This window comes from Mixophyes fleayi, chromosome 12, assembly GCF_038048845.1.
Source record: "Mixophyes fleayi isolate aMixFle1 chromosome 12, aMixFle1.hap1, whole genome shotgun sequence".
Lineage (NCBI taxonomy): Eukaryota > Metazoa > Chordata > Amphibia > Anura > Limnodynastidae > Mixophyes > Mixophyes fleayi.
In genome coordinates, this window is record NC_134413.1 from 83,480,362 (window position 1) to 83,502,363 (window position 22,002).

Here is a 22,002-nt window from a genome sequence, read left to right on the forward strand (position 1 = left end):
TGAGTTTCTCAATCAAAGTAATTTCTGTCCATCTGTTCGCATCGATGTCAAGCAATTTATTGCCGCATGTCGAATTTGTGCCCAACACAAGGTACCCCGACAGAAACCATACGGTACTTTGATACCTTTGCCTATTCCAGATAGTCCGTGGTCTCACCTGGCAATGGATTTCATCAGTGTACTACCACCTTCCAAATCCTGCACTATCAGATGGGTCATCGTAGATCGTTTTTCCAGAGTCGCCTATTTTGTACCCCTCAAGGGTCTTCCCTCCGCCTTTACCTTAGCTGACCTTTTTCTCAGGGAAATCTTCCATTTACATGGATGTCCTCAGGAGATTGTATCCGATCGAGGTACTCAGTTTTATCTAAATTTTGGAGATCCTTTTGTAAGATTATTGGCATCAAACTCAATTTTTCTTCGGCCTACCACCTACAATCTAATGGGTTGACGGAGAGAACTAATCAGGAACTTGAGAAATTTCTTTGCATGTTTGTTTCTGCCAATCAAAGCAACTGGGTGGATCTAATACCATGGGCGGAATTCGCCCACAATTATCACTACCATGAGGCCATCTCCAACTCTCGTTTCTTTGTAATGTACAGCTGTCATCCCAAGTTACCCACCCTTCCCCAGGTTCCATCCTCAGATGTAGCAGTGGTGGACTCTCTTTTTCAGAAATTCTCAGTCATTTGTACTCAAGTAAATGAAAGTTTAAATAAGCCTTCCACACGGTGGAAGACGGTCATTGAAAGAAGTAGGTGTGCTGTTTCTAATTGGAGACCCGGAGACAAAGTCTGGATGTCCATCCGCAATCTTGGACTACGGGTCCCTAGTATGAAGCTGGTCCCTAAGTTTATTGGTCCTTTTAAGATTTTGGAGGTCATTAATCCTGTAGCCTTTAGGTTGCAGTTGCCTTCTTCCTTAAAAGTTTCCAACGTGTTCCATGCTTCTCTCCTAAAACTTGTCATCTCCAATCGGTACTCTACAACTAATAATCCTCCACTGTAACAGATTCTGGATACTTCTACTACTAATCTTGATTAGCGCTGGCTTACCTGAGGTGCGGAGTCTAACGATCTCCCTGGTGTTCACCAAGAATCGCCGCAAGGCGGGGTGGGCTTCGCTGCCAGGAGTCGCAGGTCGCGGTCCTCAGGCTCGCCCCAAGATGTAGTACAGCGGAGTGGAGCGGAGGTTGCGGAGTCAGACAAGCCGGTTTGGTACACAGGAATTGGAGTCAGGCAGAATCAGGAGGCAACTCGGAGTCAACAAGCCAGGTTCGGTACACGGGTCACAAGAACAGAAGAATGGTCAGCAAGCCGGGTCTGTACACAGGGATAGGAGAGCCAGAGTAGTCAAACAGGCAGAGATCAGCACACAGGAAGACACAGGAGACTGGAAGACACTGCAATCCACGAAGCACAGGAGCCAGGAACAGGTAAGTGTTGCTCTGACACTCAGCGAGTGTCAGAGTAAGGTTTTTATCCTGACAGGGATTCAAAATCCCCGCCTCTAGCTTGAGGTCATGTGACCACCTCCGGGTGCGGTCACGTGGCCTGGGATGCGGAAGTGCGGCTTTCGGAGCGGCGGGGTAAGTCCGTTATATCCACCTCCCATTCTGGTCCAGAATCAACAAGAGTACGAGGTCAAATAATAAAGTTTGGATTCACACTCTAACATTGTCAGAGCAACAGGTTTCCATACCCAGACTGATACCATGTTATGCTGTATTGCTGCTGACCTTGGTTTTCCTTGTGAATCCTTCTTGAAAAGTACTTCTGCCTGTTAATCCCTCCTGTACCAGACATTGCTTGTTTTGACCTCTCTTTCTCGGATCCTGATTTTGTACTGCACTACTAGCTGTGTGCCAGATTCCGGCCTGTTAGACTACCTTTCTGCATTCTGATTTTATACCTCGCTACCTCCAGTGTAACAGTCCACGGATAGCTGACCTGCTTTCGGATTTTCATTTCTCTCCACTGTGTTAAGCCTATTGACTGTTCAGAGGGCCGCGACCTGCCTGTTTTCGGCCGCTAAAGTCTATCCTGCCTTGTGGCGGTTCTGTTCGTCCAGTGCTAAATCAGGCTAACACGTGTATCCTTCTCCCCAGGGCTCTCAGCATTCAGACAACGAGACAATCATTACACCTACTTACTGCAAAGTCTGTGGATCATTTCTTCATACTCATTCTACTGGACCTCTCTGCTGCTTTTGACACTGTTGATCAACCTCTTCTCCTAAACACCCTTCACTCCATTAGCCTTCATGACAGTTCTTTCCTGGTTCACTTCCTACCTATCAAACTGCTCCTTTAGTGTTTCTACCTCTGACACATCCTCTGCTCCACTCCCACTATCTGTTGGGGTCCCACAAGGCTCTGTTCTTGGCCCTTTACTTTTTTGACTGTATACCTCTCCTCTTGGGGCAATAATTCGCTCATTCAAATCTATAGCTCTTCCCCTGACCTCTCTCCTTCTGTACAATCTTGTGTAACCAACTGTCATTCTGCTATCATATAGAAGTTCAAACCCTACCTAAAGCTCAACATGTCCAAAACAGAGTTTATTATCTTCCCTCCTGCCAGTCACCACCTGCCCTCAAAGCTCCCTCACTGTAAATAACACCACAATTTTCCTAGTCTCCCTAGCTCGCTGTCTTGGAAACCTATGTTCCTGGAGAGAAAAACGTCAAGTACACTCCATTGGTTGAGCCACATAAAAAATATTTAACCTCCACTTTACATTAAGTGGGGTCTAATGAAGAATTTTGTGAAAGTTCTGGATAAAGAAGGCCAGGCTTTCTGTTATCTGAAGGAACATATTTGTAGGAACCCATATAAGGAAACTGCTTACGAATTAAATATTTAACGCTTAATTGATTGGAATTGAGTCTGTTGCTTGGTCCTCCTACAAGGCTGCTGTGCATGGATTCTTAGGGAACAGAAAAGAGGCCAACTATGTGTCCATTTTGAGTAACTATTGGACAACTACAAGAATATGGGTTGTAGAATGTCATAGACCTTTTCCTTAACAACCTAAGTAATGTAAGAGATGGACAGAAGGAATGTTTTCACCAAGACATCGCTACCAAGGACGCTGGGACCCTGCAAAGATAGGGTACTACTGCTGGTTACCTTTTAGAGAAACTAATGAGACAAACGGGAAGCATCACATCCTATTTTCCTAAAGCAAAGTGACTTTACATTTTATCTTTTGTTAACAAATTACATTACAGCTAATTTGGATTGTTATGAGATTGTGAAGTTTAGTTTCTTCAACTTTTAAGTGTTTCTGTAGTTTTATTAGTATTTTCTAAATGAATACAATGAGAATATTTAAATTCGATAGCGATTAATTGAAATTTTCACTTATCTTACTTCAGATAGCTATTGCCGCTTTTGTTATTTGTGTGTATCTAATAAATTTGCCATAGAAATAATCTGATTTTTCCACTGAATTCAGCATCCCTAAATTGGGCGAAAATACATGCTACATGCCAGATAGAGAGAATATTTTAAAATGTATGGAGTAGTGTCATTAGACATGTACATTTAGGAATAATGTCGTCAGAAAATCCTTAAGGGTGGGGACAATGAACAACCCAATTCCCTATGTACAATATAAAGTAGAAGTCCTGGAAGAGAATAGAACGCTATGGAGGAAACAGACACTTACCCCAGGTGTTGGATCCTGCAGTCACGGTGACGTAATGCAGATACTATGAAATGAATACATGAATCCTTCAGGCCACATTCAATGAGACTGGAAAACAAGAGATGACATGATATTAGTGATAATAAAGAGACACATGTCAGATACAGGGTGTTGGGCCATAATGGGCCACCAGAAAATCCTCACTGGGCCACAACTTAGATCCTACAAGTATCTGTAACTCTATTGAATGCAGCAGTTTTATTCCATTAGAAACTCCATCAGCTGATGTGTTGTTATTGGTGTTGGAAACAGTGTACCTGACTCATTAAGGCATGGAAAACAAACGTAGTGTGAGTTTTTTTTAAACACGCATGTAATTTGGGCATACGCATGTCTGTATTCAACTACAAGCAGATCTGAAGAAATGTCTCTTGGTGAATACAGGTGTAGGTACGCTGTGCCTCTACGGCACTTGCTGTATTGAGACAGAAACAATATACTGCAGGAAACATACATGTGGAATAAAAAGCCCCAGTAGAAAGGACAGATAAAAATAAACAAATAATTATCATCATTAATAAAAAAAAACTTTAACAAATGTTTCTTCCATTTTTTTTTTACATTTTTCAGGATGTTATTAATGTCTACTGTACATAAAATGCATTTTTACAGTTGGTCATGATTGCAAACACATGTCCTAGCATGCATAAGCTTGAAACGGACACTGCTGCGTGCGCTCGATCTTGGCATGCCCTTAGTATATATTCACCATGTGCATAATCCCCCTCCCTCTTTCCGCCCATGAAATCGTAGGCTGTGGGAAGTGTACATTGCGTTTGAAGATGAATTTGATGTTCTGGCGACCACTGGTGAATAGTCTGCTTCTGGGCATGCTCAGTGCAATTTAACACAAAATACGACACGTATAAGTATTTACATTCCTTAATGAATCAGGCCAGTATGTCTCAGACATACCGCCTGATTCATTCAGTCACTCTTCATGATTATGGGGCATATTAATCAAAGGGTAAAAAGCTCAATTGCTGGTGAAAATGGATGTTTTCATTGGAGAAAGGGCTTGTTTTTTACTTTGTGATATATTTTATTTGGTGACAATATCCCCACCTCAAGTATTGGGGTGATAGTCTCCCCAATGCGGTTTCTTGAAATATAGAATTTTCTAATCACAGTGTTGTCTATTATTCTTTATAACAAAAATAACAAAAACTTAGTTTAAAAATAAACATCATATATGTTATATATCACATGTAAACGCTATTTATGTGTTTTTCATACTTTCAATTTTTTAACAAGCTGGCACAGTGTCCGAGACTGGCCAGATGACTCTTACCGCTCAGGGCCAGTATTACTGGGGGATTAACACTCAGCTGCCTGTGATTCTTTTTAATAATGTGGGAAAAGGTCATTTTTTTTTATCACCGCAATAAGTACAATTTTAAAAAAATAATCCCTTCGATCTATCCCTCACAGTACCATGTTATAATCTTATGCTGGGTACATACTACAGAAAATGTCAGACAATGCCATATTAAAGTAATTTTATAGTCATCAAATAAGCATTGCCCAATCATTTGTATGTGTTTCCAAAGCACATGGTGGTTTACTTTAGCAGATGTAAATAGTCAACAATTTAGTACATTATTATATTATGATACAGTATAGTACAGCACAGCCAATACCAAAAGATAAATACATACATACCGCTGCAATCGCTGCGCTTCCATGGGTTCCAATGGAACAGTATATCTTTTAGATAACTGTGGTCAGAGTAGACTGGCTAGCAGCTGCAGCTGTGATCATATATATTCATTCAGTGTTACAGAGAACAATGCAAATGACGTAGCTTGCTTCCACAGGTCCAGACAAAGGGTATCTCCAGGGCAAACAGGTCATAGGCTGATTCAATCTAAGGAATCCAAAGGTGGGGGTCGTCTCTCCAGGGGGTCTGCTCCTTTCATAGACAGCATCATACAAAGGTTTATTCTCTAATATCAATAACTAAAGTATGCAATGTGCGATCTCTTCGCCGACTGCACCGGACAGCTGCTGATGATTAGGGGATCAATTTGATATCAGGCATGACACCTTTCCTATTACCTAAACCTTTAATAACACTAAAATGTACATATAATCATATTATATATATATAGACTAATATTAAACCAAATGCTATCTGCTCATAAATTACAGTGTAACGGAACCAATATGAATATGAATTATATAAATAACTAAATGTTGTAATGCGAGTGTGTGCGTGTGTATTTTACCGTGCGAACGCATCACACCACGTGTTATGTGGCGTACGCTTCGCAATCGCACAGCAAACCAAAATTAAACCAATATACTTTCGTTCATCCAATTATACGACTTCAACAGCCGTATCAGTAACAATTTTACAAACGGCTGAAAAAATAAAAGTCCCAATCAGCATGGCGGTTCATGTGTACACACTATACACGTTTTACATGATATGGGCTCTTAACCATCTGCTGAAAAGATTATTACTCTGCGCACTCTATATTGCTAGTCACGAGTGCATACATATTGCAGGATTGGAACAAAGTCGTTCCATAGCTGAACGAGAATAATAGTTCAGTTTAACAGTCAAATGAAACTGTACGATGAGCTTTGGAATGACAACCGTTCATCATTCCAGTGTACACACTAATGTAATATCGGGCCGAACGGTCGTTTATTGTCCGATTGACCCAAAACTCAGATGAAAACACTGTATTGTGTACCCAGCCTCAGTCACTGTCTCTGCGGATATATCGACAATTAGAACAGACATTGAAGCTTCTCCCCTCTCTGAGTCACTGATTTAGTAGACAAGAAGTTGTACAATTGGGACTACCTTAAATTTGTTAACATGACACTAAGCATGATCGGATGTTCCGTTCTTATTTACTACATTAACCAGATCTGTGCAGATGTATCTGCCTTTAATACACTTTGTGTCACTTAATGAACGTCAGTATTAACTTAATTTGGCAACGATCTGTACATTATAGTTCAGTACATTGGGAATATAAAATAGTGTAATAGAATAATTTTTGCGTAATTTAATGGAAACATAACTGTACTGTAAAAACATTTGCTCAGTTAAGAGCGTAACAAAAAATAAATGCTTCCTTCACATATATAAATTCTAACATCTTACCTGATCTTCTGGATAGTGTGTAGACCTGGTGCCAGTCTCTGCCAGCCCTCACGCTGAATATCACACACATGTGCATCAAGTGTTTCTGTCTCTCCGCAGGATTTGAGGACAAATGCCAACACTGTGCAGTCTATGGGTGTTAGATAAGAGACACCGCTCAATGTAAAACTTCTATTTGATCCCAAACATTCTTCTACTAAAGTCCTGTTCTGGGACTCAAAGAGGTAGACAAATATATTCAGAAATGTCCCTATATCAACATTTCTGTTCTTCTGGACATCAACAAGAGATTTCTGTAGCCAACTGGTTACATCTTTCAAAGCTTTAACAGAAAAGTCTTCTAAACATTTCAAAAGGGATCTGGTATAACTATCCATAAACCCACAGAGAAAGAGAAGAAATATTTCACCTCGTCCATCTGTATAAGATTTAGCATTATCAAGTGCTCTCCGCAACTTCTGTGGAGAATAGTCCAGATAATGGACCAAAGCAGCCAGAAACTCCTGGAGGGTGAGATGTAAGAAGGAGAAAGTCACATTAGGAGAGTGATCAGATTCCATCAAAAAACTTGAGAAGAGATGTGAGGAAGTGTCCACATTGAATGTTCCCAGATATCGTTCATCGAATACAATGAGGTGATTCATTACTCCATGTTCTGCCATCCACCCATTAGATGTCATCAGTTCCCGAACACCACGTGTATCCTGGCAGTGATTGGACAGAATGTTGCTGACAAAAGTCACAAAGAGTTGGGTCATTGTTTTGGGCAATGATGACATCAGCTGATCAGTGGTTGTTGGTTGGGCTTTGAAGCACATTGATAATACTGTACAGATGATCCAGCAGTACGATGGGATATAACAGAAAGTGTATAGTGTGTCATTCTCTCTCACATGATGAAACGCCTTCTCTGACAAGTCTTTATTTTGGAAAAACATTTCAAAGTATTTCTGTATTTCTTTGGGAGAGAATCCCATGATCTCAGATACTCGTTGAAAAACATTTATACCAATTGATGCCAGTTTAGTTGGACGACTGGTCATTAACACAGAACAACCTTTCAGAAGAGACTTTCTCAACAAACTAACCACAATCACTCTGAGAGTTTCTATCTGTTTTATATTATCACACACCTGACCTGATGTGAAATCCATTTGGTGATTACTTTCATCTAAGCCATCAAATATAAAGAGCAGTTTTTCTGGATCCTGTAAGATGTTTCCAAGCTGACGCTGAAGATACGGATATTGTTGAAGGATCATCCCCTCCAAGCTGACTTTATCCAGTCTGTTGAGTTCCCGGAATTTGAAGAATAAGACAAAAGCAAATCTCTGATAGAGTTTTCCAGTCACCCAGTCATAGACAAACTTCTGCATCAGTGTGGTCTTCCCTACTCCCGGTACCCCGCTCACCATCACTACATTTGGCTCACATTGTTCTTGACAGGACCATCGGAACAACTTGTTAAGTTCTATATGTTCCAACATAAGCAATTCCTTTATCATTATATCCTCATGCTTTCTCCCAGTCTCTATGAGCTCATGCTCACAACGCTGTCTGAAATGCTCAGTGGAGACAACAATCATGTTCATATAGCGCTCAGTAATGTAGAAACTTTGCTGTTCCTGGGTAGATCTCGGGGGTCTGTGCTCCACTAGATACTGAGTTTTCTCCAGAAGATGTTCCTTGTGCTTTTCCTGAATATCTAAAATGATACAAAGTGAAATAATAAAACACAGTGATGAAGTGTAATATTTTTGGTTAATCTAAAGCTCTTTCACTTTTTAAAAGAAAATAATTTCCACAATTATCTTATTCATCATTAAATGTTGTTTAAATGTTGTTATTATGTAATTGAGGATAAAGATGAATAAAACATTTTTATTATGAGATCCACATTATGAGGGGAATTCTAATGGCCGCATTACTGCCGAATGACAATATCCTGTTGCATTATTTCGTAAATCCTGTCTAGATATAAAGTATAGGTGCTGATAGAGCCTTTTTTTAGGAGTAATAATTATTGTTAAATATATGGGAGTGTGACAGGATGTACCTCCTATGCCCCCTGGGAACCGAATGGGTCTGTCTTGCCGCGGTTCCCTTTCTTTTTCCCAAAGGTACCATTGCAAGACCCCTCCAGCAGACATGGAGCTTCAGCTGGCAGCGGGGTTCACTGTCAGAGAGCTCCAAGCTCCCTCTTCATCCAGGGGCTGCTCTTATAGCCAGTCACCGGACCACCAAGGACTGGGGGAACCTCCGGCACCACAGCACTCAGGTCCCACGGACAGGGAACCAGAGCGGCTGCAAAAACACTCCGGGGGAGCCCCAGATCGCCACTGGACCACTAGGGAGCGGTGTCACGGGCACTAGGAGTCTTTGCCCAGGATATCACCAGATGTAGTCTTACCAGAGTAGTGTATACACACAGTGGTCTTCTGGTAGCAGGGTGACTAGCGGAATAGGAGAATCAGCAGATGGTGAGAGGATGCTAAAGGAAAGTCTATGACTAGCAGCAACTGGTTATGGATTAGACAATATGAACACGAGAATCTTGATGGACGTGAAGACGTGAGGAAAGTCAGTGGTCTGCGTACAGCAAGTTGTACCACTGCTATAGTGAGAGGAGTTGTCCAGGGATAGATAGGAGGTAGTGAAGTCAGTGGTCTGCGTACAGCAAGTTGTACCACTGCTTGTAGTGATGGGACTGGTTCCAGGTGCAAGTAGGTAACGGGGAAGTCAGTGGTCTGCGTACAGCAAGTTGTACCACTGCTTGTAGTGATGGGACTGGTTCCAGGTGCAAGTAGGTAACGGGGAAGTCAGTGGTCTGCGTACAGCAAGTTGTACCACTGCTTGTAGTGATGGGACTGGTTCCAGGTGCAAGTAGGTAACGGGGAAGTCAGTGGTCTGCGTTCAGCAAGTTGTACCACTGCTATAGATGAGGATAGGCACTAGTGTAGATGAGTGGAACATAGAAGGTAACACGGAGAGCACAAGGAACTTGATCCCAAATGGTATACATAATACAATAGCAAAATGACAAGCGCTGCTTGAGAGATACAAAGTCACTACTGAGATCCAGGTCAAATGAGACAAAGTCAATAGCATTAATATCTTCTGAAGATAAAGGACTCCGTAGATGAGCAGGACACAGTCCAAGCGGATATGCAATAAACTAGTCAAGTCAATAGAAGGTAAGCATACCGCGATTCAGTTGAGCAGGCTGTCACGAGAGAAACACAGGGATAGCTGAGCGGCTGAACGCCGACACGAGTAGAGGCCACAGGAGAGTGGTAGCGGTAATCCGTGTCTGTGTAGCACACAGGCAGAGAACTTGACACAAGTGGAGCAATGATGATTCATGCAGAAATCAGAAGGAACTGAAGACACGATGAAACACAGGAGAGTTGAAGCGGTCAGGAAACCGGCAATGCAATAGTCAGGAATCAGCTGGGACTGAAGACACGATGAAGCACGTGAGAGTTGAAGCGGTCTGGAAACCGGCAATGTAATAGTCAGGAATCAGCTGGAACTGAAGACACGATGAAACACAGGAGAGTTGAAGCGGTCTGGAAACCGGCAAGTTGAAGAGGTCTGGAAACCGGCAATGCAATAGAGAGGAATCAGCAGGAGCTGAAGACACGAGGAGAAACACAGGAACACCTTCAGAGACTCACAGGGAATGAGACTCCAAGATCAGGCAACGAGGTAATGACCACAGGTGCTTTAAATAGGGAGTGTTGCCTGATCAGCCAATTAACTAAAAGCAACAGGTCTGAAGGGTTCACAGAGGCTGCGCATGCGCAGACCATCAGGATGGCGGACGGCCACGGTTCCTAATAACAGGAGAAGAGGCACTCACGGTCCGGTGAGTGACAAGCGGTAGAAATACTGCTTTTATTAAATATACCTTTAGTGTTAATATACATATACACTTCTACTCCCAGAACACGGCACCAGGAGTTGACCCCTTCAGAACTGCGCGTCGGTTACTTTCCAGCACCGCTGCACTCACACATTAGATATATCATACTTACCTACTTTCTTCAGCTCCCTTCCGGGAGCCAGCCAGTGGAGGGGGGCGTGAAGGGGCGGGGTGGCCGAAATCGCGTCATTTCGGCCCCGCCCCCTGTGACGTCATGACGCAAATTGCGTCATTTGACAGCGGGGGCGGGGCCAAACGCCGCGATTCACCGGGAATCGCGGCGTTTGGGATCTAATTCTGCCCACTTCACTAGGAAGTGGGGCACTTCCTAGTGAAGTGGGCAGAATTCGGGAGATTGCCACACTCGCCCGGGAGTCCGGGAGACTCTCACAAAATGCGGGAGTCTCCCGGACATTCCGGGAGAGTTGGCAAGTATGAGATATATACATTTATTAGATGAAACATTTAAAAGTACATATTTGTATACTCTGTCACCTAGCTGTCACAAATCGGGATCTTAGCCGCACTTACCTCATCCGCCGATGTCATATTACGGCTACCTGGGTCCCTTCTGGTCATCTGCAGCATTCCCGTTCTCCACACCTTCATTTGTAAACAAACACATACTGTCTGTCCTGCAGCATGGGCGCGGCCATCTTGGATGCAGTCAGGTGATCATTCCAAACCAACCAGATTCAGAAGCTGTGATCACATGAACTGATCAGCCAATAGTTGTTTGGGACATCCTATTTAAACCTGCTGCTGTGATCTGTTCATTGCCAGAACAACACACTTCTCTCCAGAGGATAGTTCTTGGCTCCAGTGTTCCTGACTGCATTACAAGTGCAGTAATCCTGTCTGCACTCCTAAGTGCAGTGTTCCTGACTGCATTACAAGTGCAGTGTTCCTGACTGCATTACAAGTGCAGTGTTCCTGACTGCATTACAAGTGCAGTGTTCCTGACTGCATTACAAGTGCAGTGTTCCTGTCTACAGTTCCAGACTGCTAATTCCCCTGCTATATTCTACAATCAGCACGAACATGAGCAAGAAGTTCATCCAGGCTGCTAAGTTCTGTTTCACTCCTGCTCCAGCTAGTCCCAAGGGTCCCGAATCGGATCAAGAAATTCAGACGACCGTGACACTAGCGCTGGCATTTAACTCCTTCATTGGTGCGGCGTTGGGTATTACGCTCTTGGTGCCCAACGCATTTAAAGTACATTAATTGTCATTAAATACAGTTTTAGCAATTATATGATACACTCGGCGCCTAGCGCACATTTAAAGATGTTTAGCGGCCAGACACTGGACCTGGCCACATGGAGAAAAGATACTATCACAATATTCTTAAAATTATTTCATTATACATTCTGAGATACAAAGAATTTATGAACAGATAACAGGAATGCTCGAACACATACTGGGAACACTGGTTAAAATACTAGTAATTATACTGGAGCAGATACCGATAATGTTGGGACACTTACCAGAAATACTGGAACAGATTCCAAATGCAGATACCAGGAGCCAAAGAGTCTAGCAGCAATGGCATGCAGAAACACAAAGATCTAGCACTATCTTGCCAGTAAGCCGGCTTAAATAAACCGATGAGAAAAGGTGGGAATGTGACAAAGATTATGGTCATTTGACAGACATCTTTAATAGTAACATGGAAACAGAAAGTTGAAGTGCTGTAAACGCCAGCTGACAACTTGCCCAGCGGCTTCGATGGCAGGACTCAACTAAGTGCCAGTCCATTAACCTTGGCAAAACAGCATTACTATTCCAACTGAGAATTCTGGCATCTAGCTTACTTTGAATTCTCTTTGTGAGTAAACAGTTTGAACATAGTACTGCATATAAAGAACTATTGTCTGCTGGCTAGGAAGAATCTCTTTATGTATCACTCTGCCTGCTGATACCAAACAGAGGGGCTCTGGGGTTGTCTGAATTGCGTTTGGAGTTTTGTTGCCTTCACGAATATGCAACAGCATTACCAATATTGCATCATGTGAGTACTATCTGAACGTTTATTATTCTGTGACTTTGCGCTGTAACAAGCTGTGTTTTCTCTGTATACAGTCATGGCCAAAAGTGTTGAGAATGACACAAGTATTGGTTTTCAAAAGTTTGCTGCTTCAGAGTTTTAGTCCTTTTTGTCAGATGTTGCTATAGTATACAGAAGTAAAATTACAAGCATTTCATAAGTGTCAAAGGCTTTTATTGACAATTACATTGCGTTTACGCAAAGAGTCAATATTTGCAGTGTTGACCCTTCTTTTTGAAGACCTCTGAAATTCGCCCTGGCATGCTGTCAATCAACTTCTGGGCCACATAATGGCTGATGGCCGCCCATTCTTGCCTAATAAATGCTTGGCGTTTGTCAGAATTTGTTTGTCCATCCGCCTCTTGAGGATTGACCACAAGTTCTCAATGGGATTAAGGTCTGGGGAGTTTCTTGGCCATGGACCCAAAATTTCAATGTTTTGATCCCTGAGCCGCTTATTTTTCACTTTTGCCTTATTGCAAGGTGCTCCATCATGCTGGAAAAGGCATTGTTCATCACCAAACTGTTCTTGGATGATTGGGAGAAGTTGGTCTTGGAGGATGTTTTGGTCCCATTCTTTATTCATGGCTGTGTTCTCAGGCAAAATTGTGATTGAGCCCACTCCCTTGGCTGAGAATCCAAGGGAGTGGCTTCTCAGCCAAGGTCTCAGGGTGCTTTACTGTTGGCATGACACAGGACTGATGGTAGCGCTCACATTTCCTTCTCCGGACAAGCGTTATTCCAGATGCCCCAAACAATCTGAGAGGGGATTCATCAGAGAAAATGACTTTACCCCGGTCCTCAGCAGTCCAATCCCTGTACCTTTTGCAGAATATCAGTCTGTCCCTGATGTTTTTCTTGGAGAGAAGTGGCTTCTTTGCTGGCCTTCTGGACACCAGGCCATCCTCCAAAAGTCTTCGCCTCACTGTGCGTGGAAATGTTGTTTTTGGAATAAAGTTAATTGTCATGGCAAAGAGGGACTTTGAAATTAATTGCAATTCACTCTTCATGATATTCTGAATTATATGCAAATTGCCATCATAAAAACAGAGGCAGCAGACCTTGTGAAAAATAATATTTGTGTCATTCTCATTGAATTACCTAACAAACAACAAAGATTTTGGGTGGTAAGTGCTGTAAACTGCTGGGATAAAAAGTCTGTTCAGGTCATTCAGTAATGTGATCACAAAGTGTTTGAAGGCAAACACGCAACATGTAAAATGAATGTACAGTGCTGCGTATTATGGATGGTGTTCTATAAACAATAATAATTGAATATAATCAATATTATAACTAACAGAGATAACCTACTATCATAATTCATAATCAAAGCACACTGTTTAAACCATTAACGATGCAGGACGATAAACATAGGACAAGGGATATTTCGCCACATTTAGCTTAAGAATAAATTTACCTTTCAGTTCTGGAGCGAGATTGTGCCCGTATTCATCCAATAGTATCTTCTCCAAAAGTTTGACGCCTAAGTGTAAGAAAACACCTCACTTTACCATATATTAAAATAGCTAAAATGATCATTCAATAAGAGCTTCTACTATATATGCAAGGTAAAAATAATTGTTTTGTATTGTTTATGGTTTGACTAGGGTCTGATTGTCTTTAACCTTCATCTCCTGCTAATCCATTTTATCCGATAATCAGAATGTTCACAGAAGCACAGAGTATGTCAGTAGATGAGTGAGTAGAGCTTGATTGAGGCATTATATTAGTAAATGCAGGCCTGCATGTGACAGGGACTTTAACATATATGGTTAACAATTACATCAGTTACATGAGGATACATTTATAATCACAGTATACGCTTAACCCCCAAATAACAGGATATTGTCCCATTCTTAGTGCCCAGGGGATCTGGGGAATATCAAAATGGCTATAAACGTTCTTCAGTCCATACTTTGTGAGCAACGAGGTACAGACTGAATAAAGTAAAAGCAAACCCTCATTGCGTTACATCCAGCCAGAGAAGAGTTGCTAGTGTGGAATGCCAGAACATGCACAGATTATTCTACTCAATGGTGGAACTTAGACATCACTGAGCCTACAGGATGACAGCAGAATGTGCATGTTATTTCTGCTGATTTGTGTATCACAACAACCCATTTTCCTTTCAGGTAGATGTATTTTGCCTCTAGTGTTCTTTCACGTTACTGCCATAAGACATAGCCACCAGATCTGGTAAATATCTTTGTATTAATCACACCATAACAACCCATACTGACAACCATGGTTCAAGCAAGTAAAGACTCTGGTCACCACTTGCAGACCCTCATAGTCATTCATACCAGGTCCATGCAGTATGTGGTCATTTAGTACAGGTTGTGGCAGAGGAAACGCTGTGGGATATTGTATTAAGTGAAGGGCTATGGGTGGGTTTGTGTTAATCGCACAGCCCTGCTTATGTGGACAACTATCATTCCGATGTGTAATTACTTGTTGCTTATTTTGAAAAGGTCAAAGGCCACTCCACTACAGTGCACTCATATCCTTTAGTGAGTAGAGAACACTTTGGTTCCTAAATATAGTCAGGGATATCATGAAGTCCAATATATACTGTGGCTTGATTATAAATAAGTTATTGTATAAATTTATTTAAATTAGTGGCGCAGTTTAATAATGTATATTGTTGCAAATGTACCGATTTTTGTATTGTAAATCTATTGATTTGCCATGTTGGAGGAAATTGTGCTTTGTAACCACGCTGAAGGACATCCCATGCTAATTTAAGTATTTTCATCAGAGTGACCAACACATCTTTTTAGCCTGAATACACAGTAGGGGGTCGTTACCCTTTATCCTGTGTGTCCTGTAAAAAGATAGAGAATTATTTGAATAATGAAACAGCAAGTGATTTGGAAAATCACAGGCTGATTTTGTTAAGTTTACATTACGGTAAATCCAAGTTTAGAGAATATATTACATCCTGATGCTAAACATTGAATGTAATATCTCAGACTTTGTGGTGCCAGCTAGAATCAGGGTTACCCCTTGCCACTGGGTCATGGGTGCATAAGGCTCATTGATGCGAAGGCTAGCCCGCCTGGTCCAATCCCATAGAAGAGCTACTGTAGCACAAACTACTGATAAAGTTACTGTTGGCTGTGATAGAGAGGTGTCAGAACACACAGTGTATCGCAGCTTGCTGTGTATGGGACTGCGGAGCCGCAGACCGGTCAGAGTGTCCATGCTGACACATGTCCACCGCCGAATGAGCTTCCTATGGGCACATGAGTGCCAGAATTGTAAGTTGGTGGCCTGGTCTGATGAATCATGTATTCTTTTACATCATGTGGATGTCCGCGTGTGTGTGCGCGTTGTTTGCCTGGGGAAGAGATGGTGCCAGGATGCAGTATGGGAGGAAGGCAGCCGGCGGAGGCCGTGTGATGCTCTGGGCAATGTTCTGCTGGGAAACCTTGGGTCCTGGCACCACCTACCTAAACATTGTTGCAGACCATGTACACCTCTTCATGGCAACCATATTCTCGGGTGGCAGTGGCCTCTTTCAGCAGGATAATGCACCCTGCCACACTGGAAAAATCATTCAGAAATGGTTTGAGGAACATGAAAAAGTTCAAGGTGTTGACTGGCCTCCAAATTCCTCAGATCTCAATCTGATCAAGCATCTGTGGGATGTGCTGGAAAAACAAGTCCGAGCCATAGAGGCTCCACCACACAACTTACAGGAATTAAAGGATCTGCTGCTAATGTCTTGGTGCCAGATACCACAGGACACCCTCAAAGGTCTTGTGGAGCCCAAGTCTCAAAAGGTCAGAGCTGTTTTGGTGGCATGATGGGGACCTACACAATATTAGGCAGGTGGTTTAAATGTTGCAGCTGTTCACATGTGTTTCAGCAGTAGCGGGCCTCTGCAACAAGTGGTGTTAGAAGTGGGATCCTCAGGGAAGAAAGTTTCCGCTACCCAGCCTGTGCAGACGATAACATGGAGGAGGTGTTGAGAACCCTTTTAAATATAGTCACTGCGCATCAAGAGCAGCAGTTTTTATTATATAATATAATAGCCTTGTTCTGCATTTTGTCTAGAATCTTCATGTTTCTGGAGCTGAATTTGGTCTTCCCAGTCCTACCCCAACCACACAACACAGCAGAATGAATTGGCTGTCAATAGTCCCAGCTCTAATTATAGACTACAAATTCCTCAAAATTCTAATTTACAAGAAAAGTGTGGAATGCAAAAGTAAAGTGGGTGTATTAAGTCTCGTACCAGTATGTGTATAACAGGGTAAGAAGGACATTTAAAATGTTGCACTGAGTAAAGTTCTATTTATTACATTATATTTACATATGCAGGACCTTCAGTTACCTTTGTGAAACATTTCACCCAGTACTGCGTCTAAATTAGGATGTGCGTAATAAGCTTTCAGACCATAGAGACATTTCCAGAATCCGATCACAGCTTCTCTCCCTGCATCCAAAATTTCTTGTACCAACGTCTCACCAAATGCAGAGTCACGGAGGTCTTTCTTCAAGGACAAATAGCGCTAGAGGGAAAACAGGATCACAGAAAATCGATATCAATAAACCCTTTATCTGTTAATGATATCAGTCTTTCAATAACTATAATGGACTTGACACTGAAAATTAATCATAGTATCTGTATGCACAAACTGATGTTCAATTTAACTTATTGATTACGATCAATAATTATCAGTACTCCCCATTGTCTGCAAGCTTAAAAATTAAATCATTACTTCTGATTAACTACTTAATCCCGTTCTGTTCTAATGTCTTTGGAAGACAATTCTTCTATGACCCATCATGTAATACCCTTTGTGCATTATTGTCAAATACATCAATTAAAGTTTCAAAAGAGGTCATGATAAATGAGGTAGAAACTTAATTTTCATATATAGATCAAATTATGGGAAGGATAATTGTCACTATTACTATGATGTCTATGATTGCATCAGTCACAAGATTATGACATAACAACCAGCATCATAAATAATAAAGGTTAATACATCCCAAAGATTTAATTCAAAGAGATACATTGATGAACACATATGCGTATATTTTAATTTGTCCTCTGGTACTTGAAACATACTTGCCAACGTTTGAAAAAGTGTATGGTATTTAATACCATTGAATGTCATCTTTTCCTAGATAGGAACTGTACAATGTCTGACTTTCTGTTGAGATCATTGAATCCTCCCCTTGCGAGTTAAATCACTTACAGACTGTCAGTCTGGGCCACCATCTGCAATGTTTCAGCTTGACAAGCCTCTTGCAAGGGATGGTACCTTCCCCCCACTTGGTCAGATTGGCAACTCCCAGCGTGGAGTCCCCATTGGAGTGAGAATGGAGCGGCCCCGGACTGGGGAATGAACGTGGAAGGAACATGCTGGTTGCAAGGCTCCAACCCAACCCTGTGCTGGGAGGGAAGAAGTGTGTGCACATGGAAGTACAGGAGACACAGTGGATCCGAAACTTTAGCCTTCCTGCCTGGAAGTTTAGGAGATCTCCCAATATTCCAGCAGTCTCCCTGATATTCCAGGAGGGTAGTTATACTACCACCAATTTGATGGATTCCAGTTTCTCTGCTTTAAAAATTAGGCCACAAGGAGGCATTTTATTTTTTCAAATAGCTGGGACAAGAAATTGACATATGTAACATGCACCTACCTATGTCTAATCTATATTTAGCAAGGCCAAAATTTACCATACCCTTACCTTAAAGCTGGGTACACACTACAGGTTTGTCAGACGATTGTCGGGCCAATCACACGATAAACAAACATTTGGCCCAATATCACATTAGTGTGTAAATTCCAACGATGAATGATTATCATTCCAAAGCTCATCGTATCGTTTCATTTGATTTTTAAACTGGACTAAAAATCTCGTTCAACGATGAGCCGATGTCGTTCCAATCCTACAGTGTGTCTGCACTCTGCACTCACGTCCTGCAGTGTCCATAGATCTCTATGGACTGTGCATAGTCACAATCTTTTCAGCCGATGGTTATGACAGATGAAGAGCACTGATCTGACGGTAAATCCTGTAAAACGTGCTTAGTGTGTACACATGAATTGGCATGGGGCTTTTTTTGTCTTTAAAGGCAAGTTTGCCTATAAACACACTGCCATTTTAAATTTAGCTGTCAAAGTCGCAGAATATCAGCGATTTGCAAAAGTCTCTCTTTAATACATTTACCCCCTGTAATTGGGTATATTTCTGGGCAGAGCTGAAGTATTGGTGCAGATGAGCTACTGAAGGTGCTTTATAAACCTCATATCTGCAGAGAATCAGTCTCTTCCATTCCAGGGACAGCAAATATCTGTTCTAGTCAAAGAGGGATCAAACATTCTCAGTAAATGTATATTGCTCCCAATTGCATGAAACTGTTTTTTTGTTTAAGTTGGTGAGGAGAATCCGTCCAGCAGTAGTCAGGATGCTGATTGTTTAGTAGGTGTAAAGATACAAGGATTGGTGGACAAATACACAAACAGTGACTACATGTAAATTCAGCACTTTTGTCATAAACTGTTAATTTCCCAAAAACAGCAAGTGCTATATGGGGATGTGGATGACACATTCATGAATTGTATATTAATTCATAAATTAACACATTTTAATCAGTTATGTAAATAGGATAAAACGGTGATGAAGAGATCACAATGGTAAGTAAGGACTTTGTACTAAGTTAGTTTATAATCAAATCTGAGACTTGGTGGCAAAATAAAAGTGTAGCTTTAAGTTATTGTTCAACTTTCACTATATCAATGTGGTTTTGAAATACAATCTAATTATTGGTAATGTATAGAAGAGTTCCCATACCTCTAGCTTGAGATTAGTACATGATTCCAGCTCACTGAGGAAACGACGAGTGTCCATTGACTCCAGAATGTAGATAAGATCATCTTTATAATATTCATATATTATCCTCAGTGCTGGATCTTCATATTGATATAGAAGCTGATTGAACTTCTCTGTGTCATGTAAATAGAGATGGGGAAGACAATACTTCATCATTACTAAAATATAATGGTCATACAGACATGTCACATACATACATAGAGTCATAAATAGTAAGGATTTGGTGATCTCTATGGTGTTATGACTGGGTAGGGGTGCCCAGTACCATCTCCTGGGATAGATGGTGTTTATAGCAGCTGAGAGATTTCAGACAAGTCCAAAGATTTTGTGCAACTCGCCTCTGCCAGTTTTACTCAGTAAGAAAACAAAAAGAAAAACGCCGAAATAAACGCCCTGCCGTCCAGCTCTGACTAAAACTGGTCACTTCTGACTAACATACTAAGAAAAAACAAAAATTAGTTTCAGAACAGTTTACTTACAGGCAGATATCAGGCTCTGTCACAGAGACTCTGAAGCCCCTGTCCCCAGGTAGTGAGAGACTGATATCCTTCTACCAGCACCCCTCAGGTGAAACTCCTGAGGGGTGCAGAATCACTGGTGATTTGGAAGACCCGGTTAATGGGCCTAATGGATGGAGCCCACCCTAACTCCATCCATAACCCCAGGACCCTTTTCTGGCTTTTCAACAGGCCTATAGCCCTTCAGCAGCTTACATACAATACACATTTTCCTGTGGTATAACAACAAGTAGGTTAGGAACCTAGGTGAAATATACCTGCCATCAAACACTAATCCAGTGACTTTGTCACAGCTATGTATATGGACACTGTGTGCTACAGGCCGTTACGTTGCATTTCTCTATTTTAGTATAATAATAACTGAATGATGCATACATACAGGGATATCCCAGGCTTCATTATTGATATGCTATTGTTTTATGATCCAGCATTCACCTGAGCCTGTGTGACGTGTGTGTGACAAAGGGTTAGTCAAAAACAACCACCTAATCTGCTTAAAAATTATTAAAACTCTCCATGTCTATGCTACACACTAACTTTGCCTTACCAATTATGCCACCACAAAGGTTATTTCTGAAGAGCAGACACTCTTACTCAGGAAGCCTTCGCTTCTCCCTTTATCTAAACTAATCTCTCACAACTTATATTTAATCAGAGCTATCACAAACCAAATGATCTCCTCTGTTTCAGCTACGCAGCGTTCTAATACCAAGCTAAGTCCAGCACATGAATTTGTGTGAACATAGAGACATGAACTTATTAAGTGTGATTTAGTATGGAAAATTAATTCAAAATGCTTAAGATGAAAAACAATTAACAAAAATGACAGATATAATACAATAGTTTCTTATAAAATAAAAAGGAGTAAACAAGACATTCCTACTGCAGAATTCTTCATACTGGCCTAACTTCTTACCAATATATCGCACAGAGATATTAACTCCACCCAACAGGTCATAAGTTTCCCTTCATTTACATATCACATGAATACTGTACGAATAATATTTGACAAAATATGACATTTTCCTGTGTCCTTATTTCCCGTAATTCAAATTTATCCCAGCAGCTCAGCCTCCTGACACACAGTGGAGATATTCTGGGATAATGAATGTGAGAGGTCTGGTGTTGGATATTATTTATGACACTGATATAACCTTTAAGAGAGATTCTTAGAGCTTGGAGCATTTACGACCTGTGCCATAAATTAGTTTTTCCAGTCACATATAATTACCTAGATACATAGTCATAGCATACAGTAATACTGACCTTTGGGTGTAGCTGTTTGATGGTCCTTCTCCATTGATCATCAGGGTAAGCAACCAATGAAACCTTCAAGGGGAAAAATCAATATATAGAGCACTTTATGTCAGGATTGGCAACGTTACCATATATTATAGTATAACAAGAGGACACAAGTTGTGATTTAGGTAACGGAAGAAAGGCAGCACAAATCCAGTGTTATCCCTTTGTGAGGTCTGTGCCTATTTTCTGCTTTTAAGCCTATTTTAACCAGTGAACCCACTTATTAGTATGGTAAACTGTGCTGGAGGGGTGCACGGGCCATTAGGGGGTCCAGCGGAATGCATTGCGTTCCTTCAGGCCTCTCATGCTGTTTAAAGTCTGAGTACTCCTGCTCCGCCCCCTGCCTATTTCCACTTGTGCCATCATCCATCTCCCTCCTATTTCCACCTGGGCCCCATCCATCTACCACCTCTACTTCCTGCACGCCCGCCCTATTTCCATCTGTGCCCCATGCATCTCCCTCCTCTCCTTCCTGCATCCCCCCCCCCTATTTTCTCTGGTGTCCCCATCCAGCTCCCTCCTTCC

General features: G+C 41.6%; 1 protein-coding gene across 1 annotated transcript in view; it reads right to left on the reverse strand.

Moving 5' to 3' along the window:
- LOC142108951 (NACHT, LRR and PYD domains-containing protein 12-like) overlaps nucleotides 1-22,002 on the reverse strand; it is a 54,593-nt gene that overhangs the window by 24,201 nt on the left and 8,390 nt on the right. Inside the window, exons 2-5 of the mRNA XM_075192921.1 lie at nucleotides 17,145-17,322; nucleotides 14,223-14,288; nucleotides 6,835-8,539; nucleotides 3,675-3,761 (exon numbers count right to left, since the gene is read on the reverse strand). Of these exons, the coding sequence (XP_075049022.1) occupies nucleotides 3,675-3,761; nucleotides 6,835-8,539; nucleotides 14,223-14,288; nucleotides 17,145-17,322 (2,036 nt within the window). The remainder of the gene's footprint in view (nucleotides 1-3,674; nucleotides 3,762-6,834; nucleotides 8,540-14,222; nucleotides 14,289-17,144; nucleotides 17,323-22,002) is intronic.